This window comes from Panthera onca, chromosome D4 (genome assembly GCF_046562875.1).
Source record: "Panthera onca isolate mPanOnc1 chromosome D4, mPanOnc1 haplotype 2, whole genome shotgun sequence".
NCBI lineage: Eukaryota > Metazoa > Chordata > Mammalia > Carnivora > Felidae > Panthera > Panthera onca.
The window spans coordinates 81,622,464-81,635,472 of record NC_138351.1 but is presented as its reverse complement, the minus strand read 5'-3'; the positions used below and the strand labels follow the sequence as shown (position 1 = coordinate 81,635,472).

General features: G+C 49.9%; 1 protein-coding gene across 6 annotated transcripts in view; it reads left to right on the top strand.

Moving 5' to 3' along the window:
- The window catches only part of TTLL11 (tubulin tyrosine ligase like 11), a 237,035-nt gene that overhangs the window by 195,204 nt on the left and 28,822 nt on the right, over positions 1-13,009 (top strand). For 4 of the 6 annotated variants that reach the window (XM_060608799.3, XM_078436523.2, XM_078436522.2 and 1 more), the window contains 2 exons: positions 2,062-2,313; positions 10,514-10,620. In XM_060608799.3, the coding sequence (XP_060464782.3) occupies positions 2,062-2,313; positions 10,514-10,620 (359 nt within the window). Of the gene's footprint in view, positions 1-2,061; positions 2,314-7,089; positions 9,777-10,513; positions 10,621-13,009 lie in introns of those variants that run through there. The other 2 variants (XR_013551669.2, XM_078436524.2) reach the window with 2 other exon arrangements.

Sequence of the window (13,009 nt, the reverse complement as noted above, 5' to 3'; positions counted from 1 at the left end):
GCATCATAACCTCGGTATCTTACTTGAGGCATGGCTTGCCATTAAAAGCAAACTTGCCCACTTCAACAAATTCAACGAAACATTTCACAAAAGCCAAAAGCGTTCCAGGTCCTGTAGAGATAGAGTTGAATGAGATGTGGTAAGAGGGATTGGTCTACAGACAAATGCAGTGCCACTTGACCAGAGGAACAAAGAAGCAAGTCCAAGGAACAGGAGTGGAGCATGGAAAGAGTCATTGGTGTGGTCAAGGAGACATCTGAGCTGGTTCTGGAAGTGGACCAGAAGAAATGCGCCGGGCAGCCAGGGCCAGGGGAAGACCTCAAAGGCCAAGGAAAGCAGGTACAAAGATACCAAAGCGACCCAACTTGGTGACTGGTGATGAGCTCACAAGTGGGAACACAGGGGATGTGGCCACTTAATAAAGAAAAGAGTAGATAGTGGCCTTGAGCTCAATACCATGTGACGTGGTTGTAATTTTCCTGGATTAGTTAGCCAGTTGGGCAGTATGTACTGACCAAGTACAGCCTGCTCAGGGTTGTCTCAGGAATGGATGCACACGTGGAAAAGGTCACACCTGGCCCTGGACCAGCTGAGCGACGTGAGCTGCAAGGAAGGGCAGAGAGAGGCACCAGCTGTGGAAGAGAGCTGGGGTGCAGTGGGCCCCAAGTCTCCGGTCCGGGCCAGACCACCTGGCAACAGGGGAGGGTGCAGGGAGCACCCCAGGCCTATCTAGGGGTAGTGATAGGAAATGAGGAGGACGGAGAAGAAATCGAGAAGGGCCTTGAGTGCCAGGATGAAAAGGATGGGCTTCATTGTAGGCACTTGGGAATCCCTAAAGAGTCGTAGTAAGGGACAACCCAGCCAGGTTTGCTTTAGAAGAGGTGCCTCAGGGGACACGGGGTGGGGGGGGGTGCTGAGTCAGTTGAGCGTCCGACTCTTGATTTTGGCCCAGGTCATGATCCCAGGGTCGTGGTATCGAGCCCCACTTTGGGCTTCACGTGGAGCCTGCTTAAGATTTTCTCCTTCTGACCCTTTCCCCTGCTCACGGTCTTTCTCTCCTCTCTCTCTCTCTCAAAAAAATTTTTTAATTAAAAAAAAAAGAGGTGCCTCAGGTGCCAGTGTCTATGGGTCTATGGATGGGAAAGGCTGGAGGCGGTTGGTATGGTCCAGGGGAGAGCCCACAAGACCCAGGTTGGGGAGAGCAGAGCTCCCCAGTCAGGAAATACTGAGGAGGTAGGCCTGGCATTTATCCTGACATTTTCTGCTTGGGTAGCTGGCAGATGGGGGTGACAGTCAAGGAGATGGGGAGTGTAGATTTGGGGTGAGGGAAATGGGAGGGTGTTTCAGCCTGGGGTGACTGGGGCCCATCCTGAAGGTGCAGCAGGTGATGAATATGTGGGTCTGGAGGTGAGAAGAACATTCCAAGCCAGAGGTGGCTATCTGGGAGTTTTAGCTGTGACTTTTCTTGACTCTCAGAATAATTTCAGAATAAAATATCCAGACTCTGGGATCACAACATGATAATCATGGTTTTTTTTTTTTTGTATGAGTTCCAAATAAGAAAATAGTTAAGCCAGAAAACGTAATTGTGCCTATTCCTAGAATTGGGTAACTGATGTATCTTTGCAAATTGTTCATTGAACTGTGCTTCTGGCTTCTTGCCAGCCCTCAATGAGATTTTTTATATTTCTTAATTATTCAATTACTACCCACAAGTAGGAGTTTGAAATCAAACCTAGGCTGCTCTGTAATAGAGTACTCTCTTGAATCACGAGTACGGTAAAGGCAGTTGTCCACATTGGGAAACCAGGATGGGAGAACAGAGGACGGTCCTGGCTCTGTCCTGGGTTCGAGTCCCGACCTTGCCACACACTAGCTATGTGAGCTTGAGCCACTCGCTTCTCTGAGGTCAGGTCGCTGGTCTGTACAATGAAAACAGTGTCAGTGATAACACCTCCTGAGGTATCTGAACTGTAAAGAGAGGAGAATATGTGTGAGAAGGAGCTGCGTCCTATGAGTCCTGCTGCACCTGTTGGTTCATTAATTGCTCATGTACTTCAGGTCTCAGCAGCTTACGAAGCCATTAGCTGCAAAGGAGGATCCTTTCGACAGTGAGCCGGCCAGCGCCTCCGACGGCAACACGGATCCCGAAGCCCACCTGCCCTCCATCTGCCTTAAGCAGGTGTTCCCCAAGTATGCCAAGCAATTCAACTACCTGCGCCTGGTGGACAGGATGGCAAATTTGTTTATCCGGTTCCTGGGGATCAAGGGGACGATGAAGTTGGGACCAACAGGCTTTCGGACTTTTATAAGGTCAGTGAGACCGGCCCCTCGGCTTGGGGTTCGGGCAGGGTGGAGTCCGGCCCCGCATCTGGCTGATCCCATCTCCCTGACCGCTTGGGGCGGTGGCAGGTGCGGGGGCGGGGGGGGGGGGGGGGCGGGGTCTGCAGTGCCAGGTCAGTGCCCCAGCCGGGGCTGGATTGGCCCCGTGGCTGGAGCTAGGCCTGGCACACTCTAGTTGGTGAATGAACTAATGAATGTTACAGATCTGACAGCTTTCGCCACCTTACACTTGTGGTTAAAACACAGTTTTGTGCTACCTTAAACTAGGTCCTTAGGCCACATATAAATAATTGCCCCTCGGACTCAGACAGACCTTGTGTTTCTTAAACTGGGGTGATGTTCTCCCAGTGGTAGTGGCTGGGTGCTGAGCATTTAGGAAGCTACAGCAAAAAAAAAAAAAAAAAAAAGGCACATCTTCCCAAAGTGTCCATGTCGGGAGAGAAAAGCTAAATAATTCAGCTGATAAATAATTTAATGTATTTGTCCTGATATAAAAATAACACGGCTATATGATCGAGTATAACACAAAATTTGCATGAATTTTAAACATGAACCATGAGATAAATCAGCTGCGTTTTCGCCAAAGCCAACAAAATAAACCACGGCACTCGATTATTCCTTAACTTGCCTCTCCTCTCTGGGGCACTTTGGTGCAACACAGGTGTGAATAAATGTCTGAAGCAATACTGACTAGCTGTGTAACCCTTGAGCAAGTTAGTGACCCTCTCTGAATCTCAGTGATCCCATAAAACGGGGATGGAGCTAGCAGGATCGTGTGTCACACACCTCAGGGAAACTATCTGCTGGCATTCGATGTTGCTGTTGTTTTCTCGTCATTGATTTTAATATTTCTACCTTCCACTTCAAAGTCACGCTCTCCATAATTTTGTTCACTAAAGCAAATAATTAGAAGTCTCGAATTGGAAACATTTTGTCATGCGCTTCTCTCCAACTGAATTTTCTGAATTCTAACTCTGGCTCTCTGATATTCCTGATGGGATGGTGAACAGAAGAATCAGCAGGAATAATTGCCATTTTAGGAAACCTGAGTTCGTACTTGCACGGTGATTATGAGAAGGGCTTTGTGTTAGCTCTGGGGGGGTGGGGGGGTGGGGGGTGGGAGGGGGAGGGGGAGGGGAAAGCCCAGTGGAAAGAGTCCAGGCTTTGAGTCTGGCTTCAGGACCAATCACATTACTTAATAGCTGTGTGGCTTTGGGCAAATCCCTCGCCTTCTCCAAGGCTCAGTTCCCTCGTCTATAAAATGGGAACAATCTCTCCTGCCTTTCAGGGTTATTATGGGGTTGGGATGTAATACATCCTCAAGCACCTGACCCAGAGCCTAGTTTACTGGAGCTATTTGTTAGGTGGGAGTCTTGTGACTATTATTTCCATTAGACAATGGACATTCTCAAGAAAGTCAACAGACGCATGTTGTTACTTCCCTGAAAATACTACCTGATACCTTCTGACTCATTTAGGAATTGCATTTGACTCATAGTAATAGATACTCATCTATAAAGGGTTTAAAATAATAAGATTAATTTTCTCTCATATAATAGGAAGCTTGACAGTGGGGATTCTAGGCTGGTTAATGACTCCACAATGTGATCATGCCCCACTTTCTTTTTGTCTTTCTGTTCATCCATCCTAAGCATGTGCTTTTCAAGCTTCAGGGTTGCCTCAGGGTCACAAGATGGCTGCTCAAAATCCAGCCATCATGGTCGAGTTCCAGGCAGGAAGAAGGAAGAATGGAGGAAAAGCAGAAGGCCATAGAAGAAGGGGGCGGGGAGAGATTTGAAAAAAATAGCTTACTGTAAGAATCACACTCTTGGTTGCCTCCAGGGTCAGGCAGGAAGCATAAGCCAGTGGGTGGGATCTGGAAGGTTGCGGAGGGGACATCCCTGGATAAAAGGAAAGGCTGCTGCTGGGCTAGTGTCACCAGAGCTTTTGATTTTCCAAGAGAAGCTAGAAATGCTGATTTTTTAAAGTTTTGATTGATTGATTGACTTAGAGCAGGGAGGGGCAGAGAGAGGAACAGAGAGAGAATCCCAAGCAGGTTTCCCACTATCAGCGCAGAGCCAGACGTGGGGCTTGATCTCACAAACCTCGAGATCATGACCTGAGCTGAAATCAAGAGTTCACACTTAACCAACTGAGCCACCCAGGCGCCCCTAGAAATGCTGATTTTTATATAAAATCTCAATACGTGCATATCCATGTTGGCTATTCAGAAAATAATTTTGAAACACTGGGTGGGTTCAATCAAAGTGTGACTGACCACAGAGCCCACCGGCATGTGAGCTCCGGCATGAGAGGTGGGGAACGTACCAAGAGGGCTGCTAGGCTCATTCACGATCTGGAGAAGAAAACAGAACTGAGAATGGTTCTAGCAAAGGAGACTCCTAAAACACTCTCAGACTGGAACTAATGTCAAAACTATTGCTACAGATCTGTCTCTGTGTGATAGGCCTTATGATTTTTCCATCCTTTTTTTTTTTTTTTTTTCGGAATAATTAAGGGCATTTGTCAGTAAAACCGATTTCGGTGAGGTTGGAGGCCCTCAGGTCACTGTCTGTTGCAGCACTGTCCACGGGAGCCTTGGTGCCCTGAGTAGGGGGAACAATGTCTTCAGGTGGGGAGCCGGACTCCGGCAGTGAGCCCCTCTCCCCTCCTTCCACACCCACCCAGCCAGTGTCCTGCAGGAAGAAGTGGAGAAAATGTTGCACAATCGTTAATAGATCTTTCCTTTTGAAATATACCAAGAGATCCCAACAGCAACTTAATCGTAAAAGATGATACTCTGCACTTAGATTTATCTGAGTATGTTCAGTCTTGCCAGCTAAATTTAACAGCAAGCGTTTTCTCTTGCTAACAACTGCTCGCTCTCTCTCTCCTTTCCACTTCGGTTTAAATTTTGCTTCATTATGAATTAATAATATTTATGCCATATGTTAAATCGAGCCAAGTGCCCTTCTATGGAGCACTGCGCAGGAGACGTACTTGCTGGCTAGATATACATTCCTCTCAGATCTCCCACACAAACGACAGAAGCTGAACTTGGCTTTCACCTGGACGACCCACTCTTTCTCTCCAAGTTCCTTAAAGAGAACAGGAGGGAACAAAACAAACATCCAACTGAATTTATTTTCAGTGACCATCTCTCATAATGTGCTGCATAGATCAGCAGTTTTAGGAGTGAATTATGCTAATGCCAGTCTGGCCACATTCTACTTTTCTACCAAGAAATGAGAAATAATGAACTGTCGTTCCCTTGTCTAGACTTAACTCATCGAACCAGCTTTTCATGTCGTTTCCTCAGGAGGCACATAATAGTAGCACATATTACCATGAATTAAGCGCCTCTTTCCCCCCCCCCTTTTTTTTTATGTCATAATAATTCCTGGGGCGTGGAGACTTCTCTTTCTCTGAGAAATAGAAATTGTCTGATTCTTCAACTTGACAGCTTTCTTTGAGGGAAATGCATTTTTGCTGTTTTCCTTCCGTTGGATTACTAATCTGGGGGGCTTTCTATGTAACTCACTAAGAACACATTTTCCAAATGTATCCTATATCAGAATTTGACATCAGTTTGCACGTGCTGGCGTTTTCCATTTCCACAGCCTGAACGTTAAACACTTTGCCAAAACCAGGTTCGTTTCTGGGAAATGGAGGCCACTTGGAGGGCCCTGCTCAGCCCCTTTGTGGTTTTTGATCCTGGTCTCCTTTTAAATTAGAGAATGGTTTTTCTCTTTTTCCTTTTTTCCCCCCTTCCATTCCCTTTTCTCATAGGGAGATATTAATATGTTTCATAATGGGTAGCTGTGGGGGGTTTTATGCTCTGAGAGGCAACATGGTGTGTTAGAATGTTCTGGAATAGAACTGTAAAGGGTCTTGTCTCCCCTTCTGTCATTAACTCCTTCCGTGACTTTGAAAAATCCCCCTGTTCTGTGATGATCTCTTTCCAGCAATATTGTGAGATCCTATGCCTGCGATATCAATAGCCTTTAAAAATATACATGTTATAAACCAGAATCATCATTTTCCCTCCTAGATATTTAGTGTTGGGTTTTTTTTTAATTAACAAATATTGATTACTTGTTAGCCTTCACCTTATAGAAAACTCTCCAGGAAAAAATAAGCTTCTTTTATTTTACAGAGAAGGATGAATGCGAAGGAAATTCTATAAATAGAATTTTATAGAGTGGAAAAAGTTGGTTTCTAAATTTCCCATGAGATGTCAGTAGTTGTTGAGAGGAAATGAGGATGGTGATTTCAGATCTTTCTAAACTTGGGCTCCTAATGAACTTGAATGATTTGTGATTGTCTCCCACCATATGTGCCCAAATTCCTGTGATTCTGGGAGGAAAACAAAAACAACAAAACAAAACATTTCTTCGAAGTGGTTCTACATCATGGAGGAGGGCTGGGAGTCGTCATTTGTTACTTCCCCATGTGTGCCAGGCACTGAGCTAGTCCTTAAAATGGTTTTGTATGTTGAGTAGCGGTTTCCTTGTTGTACAAATAAGGAAATTCTGATGCAGAGAGCTTCAGTGACTTGTTCAAGGTCACGTCACAAAGTCAAGATTCAAAGTCCTGTGCATTTGACTCAAAGCTCTTTTTTTTTTTTTTTTTTTTTTCCCGTACACATTTCCAGTCTATCCTTTCTCAAGAATTGTTCTGGTTTCTCATGTTACCATATTTCTTGGACTTCTCTTCCACTAAAGAATTTACTCCTCTACTCCTTAGTTATTTGAGGAACTGCATCCCAGGGCATAAGAGGAAACGCTACCAAGATTAAGAGCTACCAAGGCTTCATGTTTTTACCCCAGACTCTGAGATCTCTTCCACCCTCTGAGAGTGGTATCCAAGACGGATTGCGCTCTGTATCACTCACTGGGCTCAGAATCCCACCGACACATCGTGGACACAAAATCAATTCTGCACCGAGTGGATGGATAGATGAAAAAGTCATTCGAAAGTCTTGACCCTCCAAACAAGGAGGCTTTTCCTGTTTGCGTCAATGAGAATGTTGAGTGGCCATGGGGACAAACCTAGGAGAATCTGTCTCCAAGTGACCCTGGTTGTCTTCCCCCAGCCTTATATCCCAAAGCTTCCCAACAGGGTCTCTCTAGAGGCTCTGGCCTTACTGGGCCCTGCCTGGGACTATGTCTCAAATCCCGGGTTCTTCCTGTAGCCCTGGGCTGGGCCATCTCCCTACTTCTCCCCAGAGCTCCTAAGTCCACTACTCTGTCCTCCAAGGGAGGACTGGATGTGAATCCCAGCTGTGTGATCTTGGGTAAGCTATGTCCCTTCTCTTGAGTCTCAGCTTACCTGTCCCTGGAATGGGACTAAGAGTACTTCCTTTGTAGGGTGGTTGTAAAGATGGACAGGAAAGGGCCTGGCATACTAAATGGGTGCCCGAGAAATAAAAGAATCAAAATTCTTTTAAAGCATCTCCTGTCTCCTGCAGCCAGCATGGGTCCCTCCTTCCCCTGTCCCCATACCGGATGTTACAATCAGCTGTATTTGCAGGCATCACTAGGGAGGATGAGTTACCTCGGAAAAGGGATAAACGGAGAATTCTCTTTGGTAAATTACGGCCCCTGCTAAAGGTTTGACACTTCTATTTTCTACCTGTCAGAAAAAAATAACTATATACCAGTGGTCAGTTTGGTTTCCCTTTTTATACTCCATTAACCCACAGAGCAAGCCAGGCAGAGCTCCTGTCCCGTGGGGGAGCAGGTAGTCCAGAGGACACCGATACAATAATTAGAGAAAAGTGGTGGCCCTTCCTAACGAAGCTTGGAAAATGAGCAGCGCAGGTTGTTGGAACACCTTGGGAGAGACTGGAGCGTCGTCTCCGGTGGAGCCCAATAGAGATAGCCATCTTGGTGACAGGCGACATGAAAAGCTCCGCGTCCATGGACATGTTGTTACCAGGGTTCCATAGCTGTGCGCTGATGTGTTTGAAGTCCGCCACCGGTGACTTGTGATTGAAATACGGAGCAGGAGCCCAGGAGGAAGCAGGATGTGAATTGATGGCCTGAGAAATACTGGCAGGGAAGAAAGGAAGGAAGAGGGAGGGCCGGAGGGAGGGAGCCAGGGTGCTGGCATATAAGGAACACCAGCCTCGTCTGGGCACCATGCCGGGCACGCTCACGGCCTCCATCGTCAGGGTGTGTGTGGGTTTGGAGGGGGGCCTCGGGGGTGCCCAAATCCTGCTTGCCAATCAACCCCTCTCCTGTCGGGCTTCTAAGGGACCTATTCACACGAGGGCCGATGACAAATGGGAAATCAAAGAACCACTTTATCATTAGCTGGGGCAACGGATGAGGCCATATTTGGAGAGTTGAAAGCAGCATTGAGCGTAATGCGGCCAAACGGACAGCTGGCCCAGAGGTATGACTCCAGGATCGCGAGGGCAAATCCAGCTTGTGTTGGGACTCGCTTCCCAGCACGACCCTGTTCAGGAAGGTGGTGCATCTGGACAAGCCAGGGGCTACCTTTGGTCTGGATGGAGAGCCGGGGGCCCTGACATCCAGACGCTCTGACTGGTGAGCTCCATTTCCCCAGAATGGACGGGGCCACTTGCTGAAGGGTCAGCCCCAAGCAGCCTCCGAAGATCCCACGCTCTAGTTCTGGAAGAGAAAACAAAAAGTGGGGAGCGGTTGGGAAGAGAACCAACAACAGTGGGCCAACCGGGCGCCAGGCACCACGCCGGGTCCTTGGCCCGCACCTCCTCATCCTTCTTCACCGCCGCCATGGGGGCGGATACTATTCTCTTCATTTTAGGTAGCAGCAAATAAAGTCACTGAAGGTTTAAGTAAATGCTCATGGTCACATAGCTAGAAAAGGCAGCAGAGCCAGGGTTTCTATCCTGGTCTGTCTGATGCCCAAATCACGTTCTTTTCAGTGTGCCAGACTGCCTCCCCACATCTCCAGACCAAAAAACAAAAAAAAAAAACCCAAAACCTAGAGGGGAGGCAGAGGATTGCAAACATGCCTTTGTGGCTTGGACAGGGAGCAGATGTGGGGCTGAAAACCTGGTTACCTTGGCCTCTGTGCACTGGAGGAAATAAACCGGGGGAGCCTCCGAAAGTCTGACGCCAGCCTCTCCCCACCCCTGCTGCTTCCAGGTGACTCCCCAAAGTCAGGACTGAGCGTGGAGGGGTGTGGGCCAGCCGCGCTCACCTGCGCTGGGAGTCTCGGGCTCACCGTTCGGGACCCACGTGAAATCTTCAGGTGACAGATTCCAATGGGTGACGTGCAGGAACCTCCAGCCCTGTCTGTAGGTTTGGGCCCAGGGATGCATCCGGGAAGCATTCCAGTGGGGAATCACTTCCGGACAGAAGCGGCACCTTCCGTCTGTTTGGGTGACAGAGCTGTTTTCATTGGGCCATCCGAGTGTGCCACTGTCGGCTGCCTGAGCACTGGTAAGAGAGCACGGTGCCCAGGTCCAGCCTTTCTCTCTGTTCCCAGAAACGAACGCACGTGAAGGTGAAGAGGTGCAGACGTGCATGTCCGAAACGAGGAATTCCCTTTCCCTCTCGGAGCAGGCAGAGACCTCCCCTGGCCTGTGTGCAACAGGCCGATCCCCAGCGGCTGCAGAAAAGATGGACTGTTTTACAGGGGAGGAACGTGAGGTTCCGGAAGGGGGGCTGGATTAGCCGGGACCATTAGCTTCTAAGTGGCAGAGCCATTCAACTCAAGACCGGCCGTGTCCGGGCGCCGGGGTGGCTCAGTCGGTTGAGCGTCTAACTCTTAATTTCGGCTCAGGTCATGACCCACAGGATGTCCGTGCGGAGCCTGCTTGAGATTTTTCTCTCTCTCTCCCTCTGCCTCCTCTCCCCTGCCTGTGTGCGCTCTCTCTCTCTCTAAAAAAAGACTTGTCATCCTAAAGTCCTTGCTCTTTCCAGCCCTTTAGAATTAACCAAATTACAGGAACCCACATGATCTAATCTCAGCTTACATTTTCAGCCTTTTCTTCCCCTGCCCCCCCCCCCCACCTGCCCTTCATCAGCTCCAGCTGTGGGGAGAGAGGGCCTTCCAGGCAGGGGTGAGGACACAGCACCCCCCCATCCTCCCCCCAACCCCCGGCAAAGGCACAGAGGCAGGCCGGAAGAGGCCGCGCTCCTTCTGGCAGTAACATGTCCCTTCGCGTCTTTGGCAGGAACTGCAAACTCAGCAGCAGCAGCTTGTCCATGGCGGCCGTGGACATCCTCTACATTGACATCACCAGGAGGTGGAACTCTATGACCCTGGACCAGCGGGACTCAGGTACCTGATGACTGGCCTCCGCCCTGTCCGGTGGGAGTCCAGCTGGGTGGGCGGTACCCTTTTGGCTCCTTCTTGTTTAAGGGTCAAGGTTGGGGAAAGAGGAAGGCTGTCCTGTTCAGCTGTAGACATCCCCAGGGGGACGGAGCTGAATTTGAATCCAGGAGCACTGTCCTGAATTCTGCTACCAAGGCTGGGCCCCCCCCCCCCCAATTCTAGTTCCACCGTCAGAATCCCTTATCTTTGTGTAAGGCTTTGATTCCATTTGTACTGGAAACACTCAATTATCCGTTCACCCCTCGGCACGCATGTGCTAGCGTGTGTGGGCCAGGCCCTGGGTAGACAGGAGAGAAGAGCGCTTAGCTCTCAACCGCGGAGGAGCTCGCTGTAGGGCAGGGGGGCAGAGGAGAGCCCAGCCCTAGCATGGTGTGCTACCAGCCCAGGGGGGCACCGAGGGGCTATCAGGAGCCCAATGGAGGCGCTCCCATCGAGGGAGGCCCAAGGAAGACTTCTTGGAGAAGGGAGCGTGGGAGAAGCCACTGAATGGGGTGGTGTGGACTGTCTGGCAGGTGTGGCTTGCCCAAGGCACGGCCGCTCGTGGAAGGCTCAGATAACCCCAAGAAGCTTAGAGGGACTGGAGCAGGAAGGGAAGGGAGATCGGGAAAATGGGGTTGCAAGAGCCACTGAGGCCTTGAATGCCACACTAAAGACTTTGCTCTTGATCCTCTAGATTACAGTGGGGGACGGGTGGTGAAGGACTCCGTTAGAAAGATCCGCTTTGGGGTGAATGTGTTTCTGATCTTGTTTCCTGACAGAGGGTGTTTTTCTAAAGAGTCATACTAACCGTACCTGACATTTGAACAGCTCATCACAAAATTACCCCGAGCTCTCATGCATAGTCCTTCATTAAATGTGCCCGTGAACCAGTGCACTGGGTATCCACGTTTGAATTTCACAGACGGTAAACTGTAGCTCAGGTGACCCGGCAGCCGGGCTTCCCTCCCCTGGGCTGCATCCCTGCGAAAGGAACACGGGGCGGAGGGGGCGCCTCAGGAAGCAGCTTTCTTCCTCCTGTGGTTCGGTGGAAAGGACGAGAAATCAGAGGTTGGGAGACCCAGATTAGAACTGACTGTGCCATTTTCTACCCATGTAAGCTTGAAAAGCCATTTCACCTCCCGAATCTCCGTTTCCTCTTCCGTAAATGGTGCCAACAATACCCGCTCGCCAGGGGGGCCCTGAGGTCTCCTGCGTCAGTGGATATGACTGTGTCTGGAGCTCTTGCTGGCAGGACAGAGCAGTAATCCCATTAGCAGGCTCCACTCGGGCTGGGTCCGTCTGAGCGTGGGGTGCTCCCGGTCGCGGTCAGCCCTGGGCTACAGCTTTCTGGCCACGGGGACCATTACCTTTTAATAATGACGCCACTGGCTGCCAGTTGTTGGGCAAGTCCTACGCAGAAATGCTCTGCTGGGGGCTCCATATGCACGGCCCTGGCTGGAATTCCGGAGGTAGGTACCCTCAGCTCCACCGCAGAGAGAAGGGTGCTGAGGCTCAGAGGCACAGCTGGTGGGCACGGCTCTAACACCACACCGCCTCAGTTTCCCTTCTGGGCTGCTTGATCCCACGAGCCGGTGCTGGCGTCGGATGGCCTCCAGGCTCCCTACCGCTCTCCTTTCTGAACTCTCAAAGCAAAACCCAGGGAATCCCAACACTCACTGACTCCACAAGGTGGGTGCTAGGCGTCTCGGCCGGTGGAGCGCCCTCACAGCCTTCCCTGGCAACCAGGAGAGGCTGGCGATGGAGCGTCGTCTGGAGAAGCAGGCAGATTAATTATCATCTCGAGGACCGAAAGCGCTCGCATGACAGTCGAGCAGCGCGCTTTTTGCTGACGCCTCCAGAAAGTGAAGGAGTGTTTGCTCTGTGAGTTGAATGCAGGAGTCATCGCAGGATCCCGTGGAGGGGGCCAGAAGAGGGGGTGGGGTGGCAGCGGAATTATTAAATATTGAAATTGATCAGGAGTAGCAGCAGGAAGCTATTTATCATGTTTTATTGCTTCAAACTAGCATTACCATCTGGCCCATTGTTAATTCTGAATAGCTTTTCATGTTTTGTTTGCCTCTTAAATTGCTCTCTGTAAGCGGAATCCACAGGGGCTGTCCACGGTACAGGCGCGGGTGGGGTTTTCCGGGGTCTGCCAGGATCTCTCCGTTCTGCTGACCAAGCTAAAGAGAGGAGAAAAGTACTTATTTTTAGCACATACTGGCAAGCGAATCCGGGCCTGGGATCTCCCAGGCCTGTTGCCACGCCTCAGTAATGATCGTTAGCAGGGACCGGGATCTCGAGAGTCCCTCCCAGGTGCATCTCGCTGCCCCTTCCCACACTCAAACACCAGACC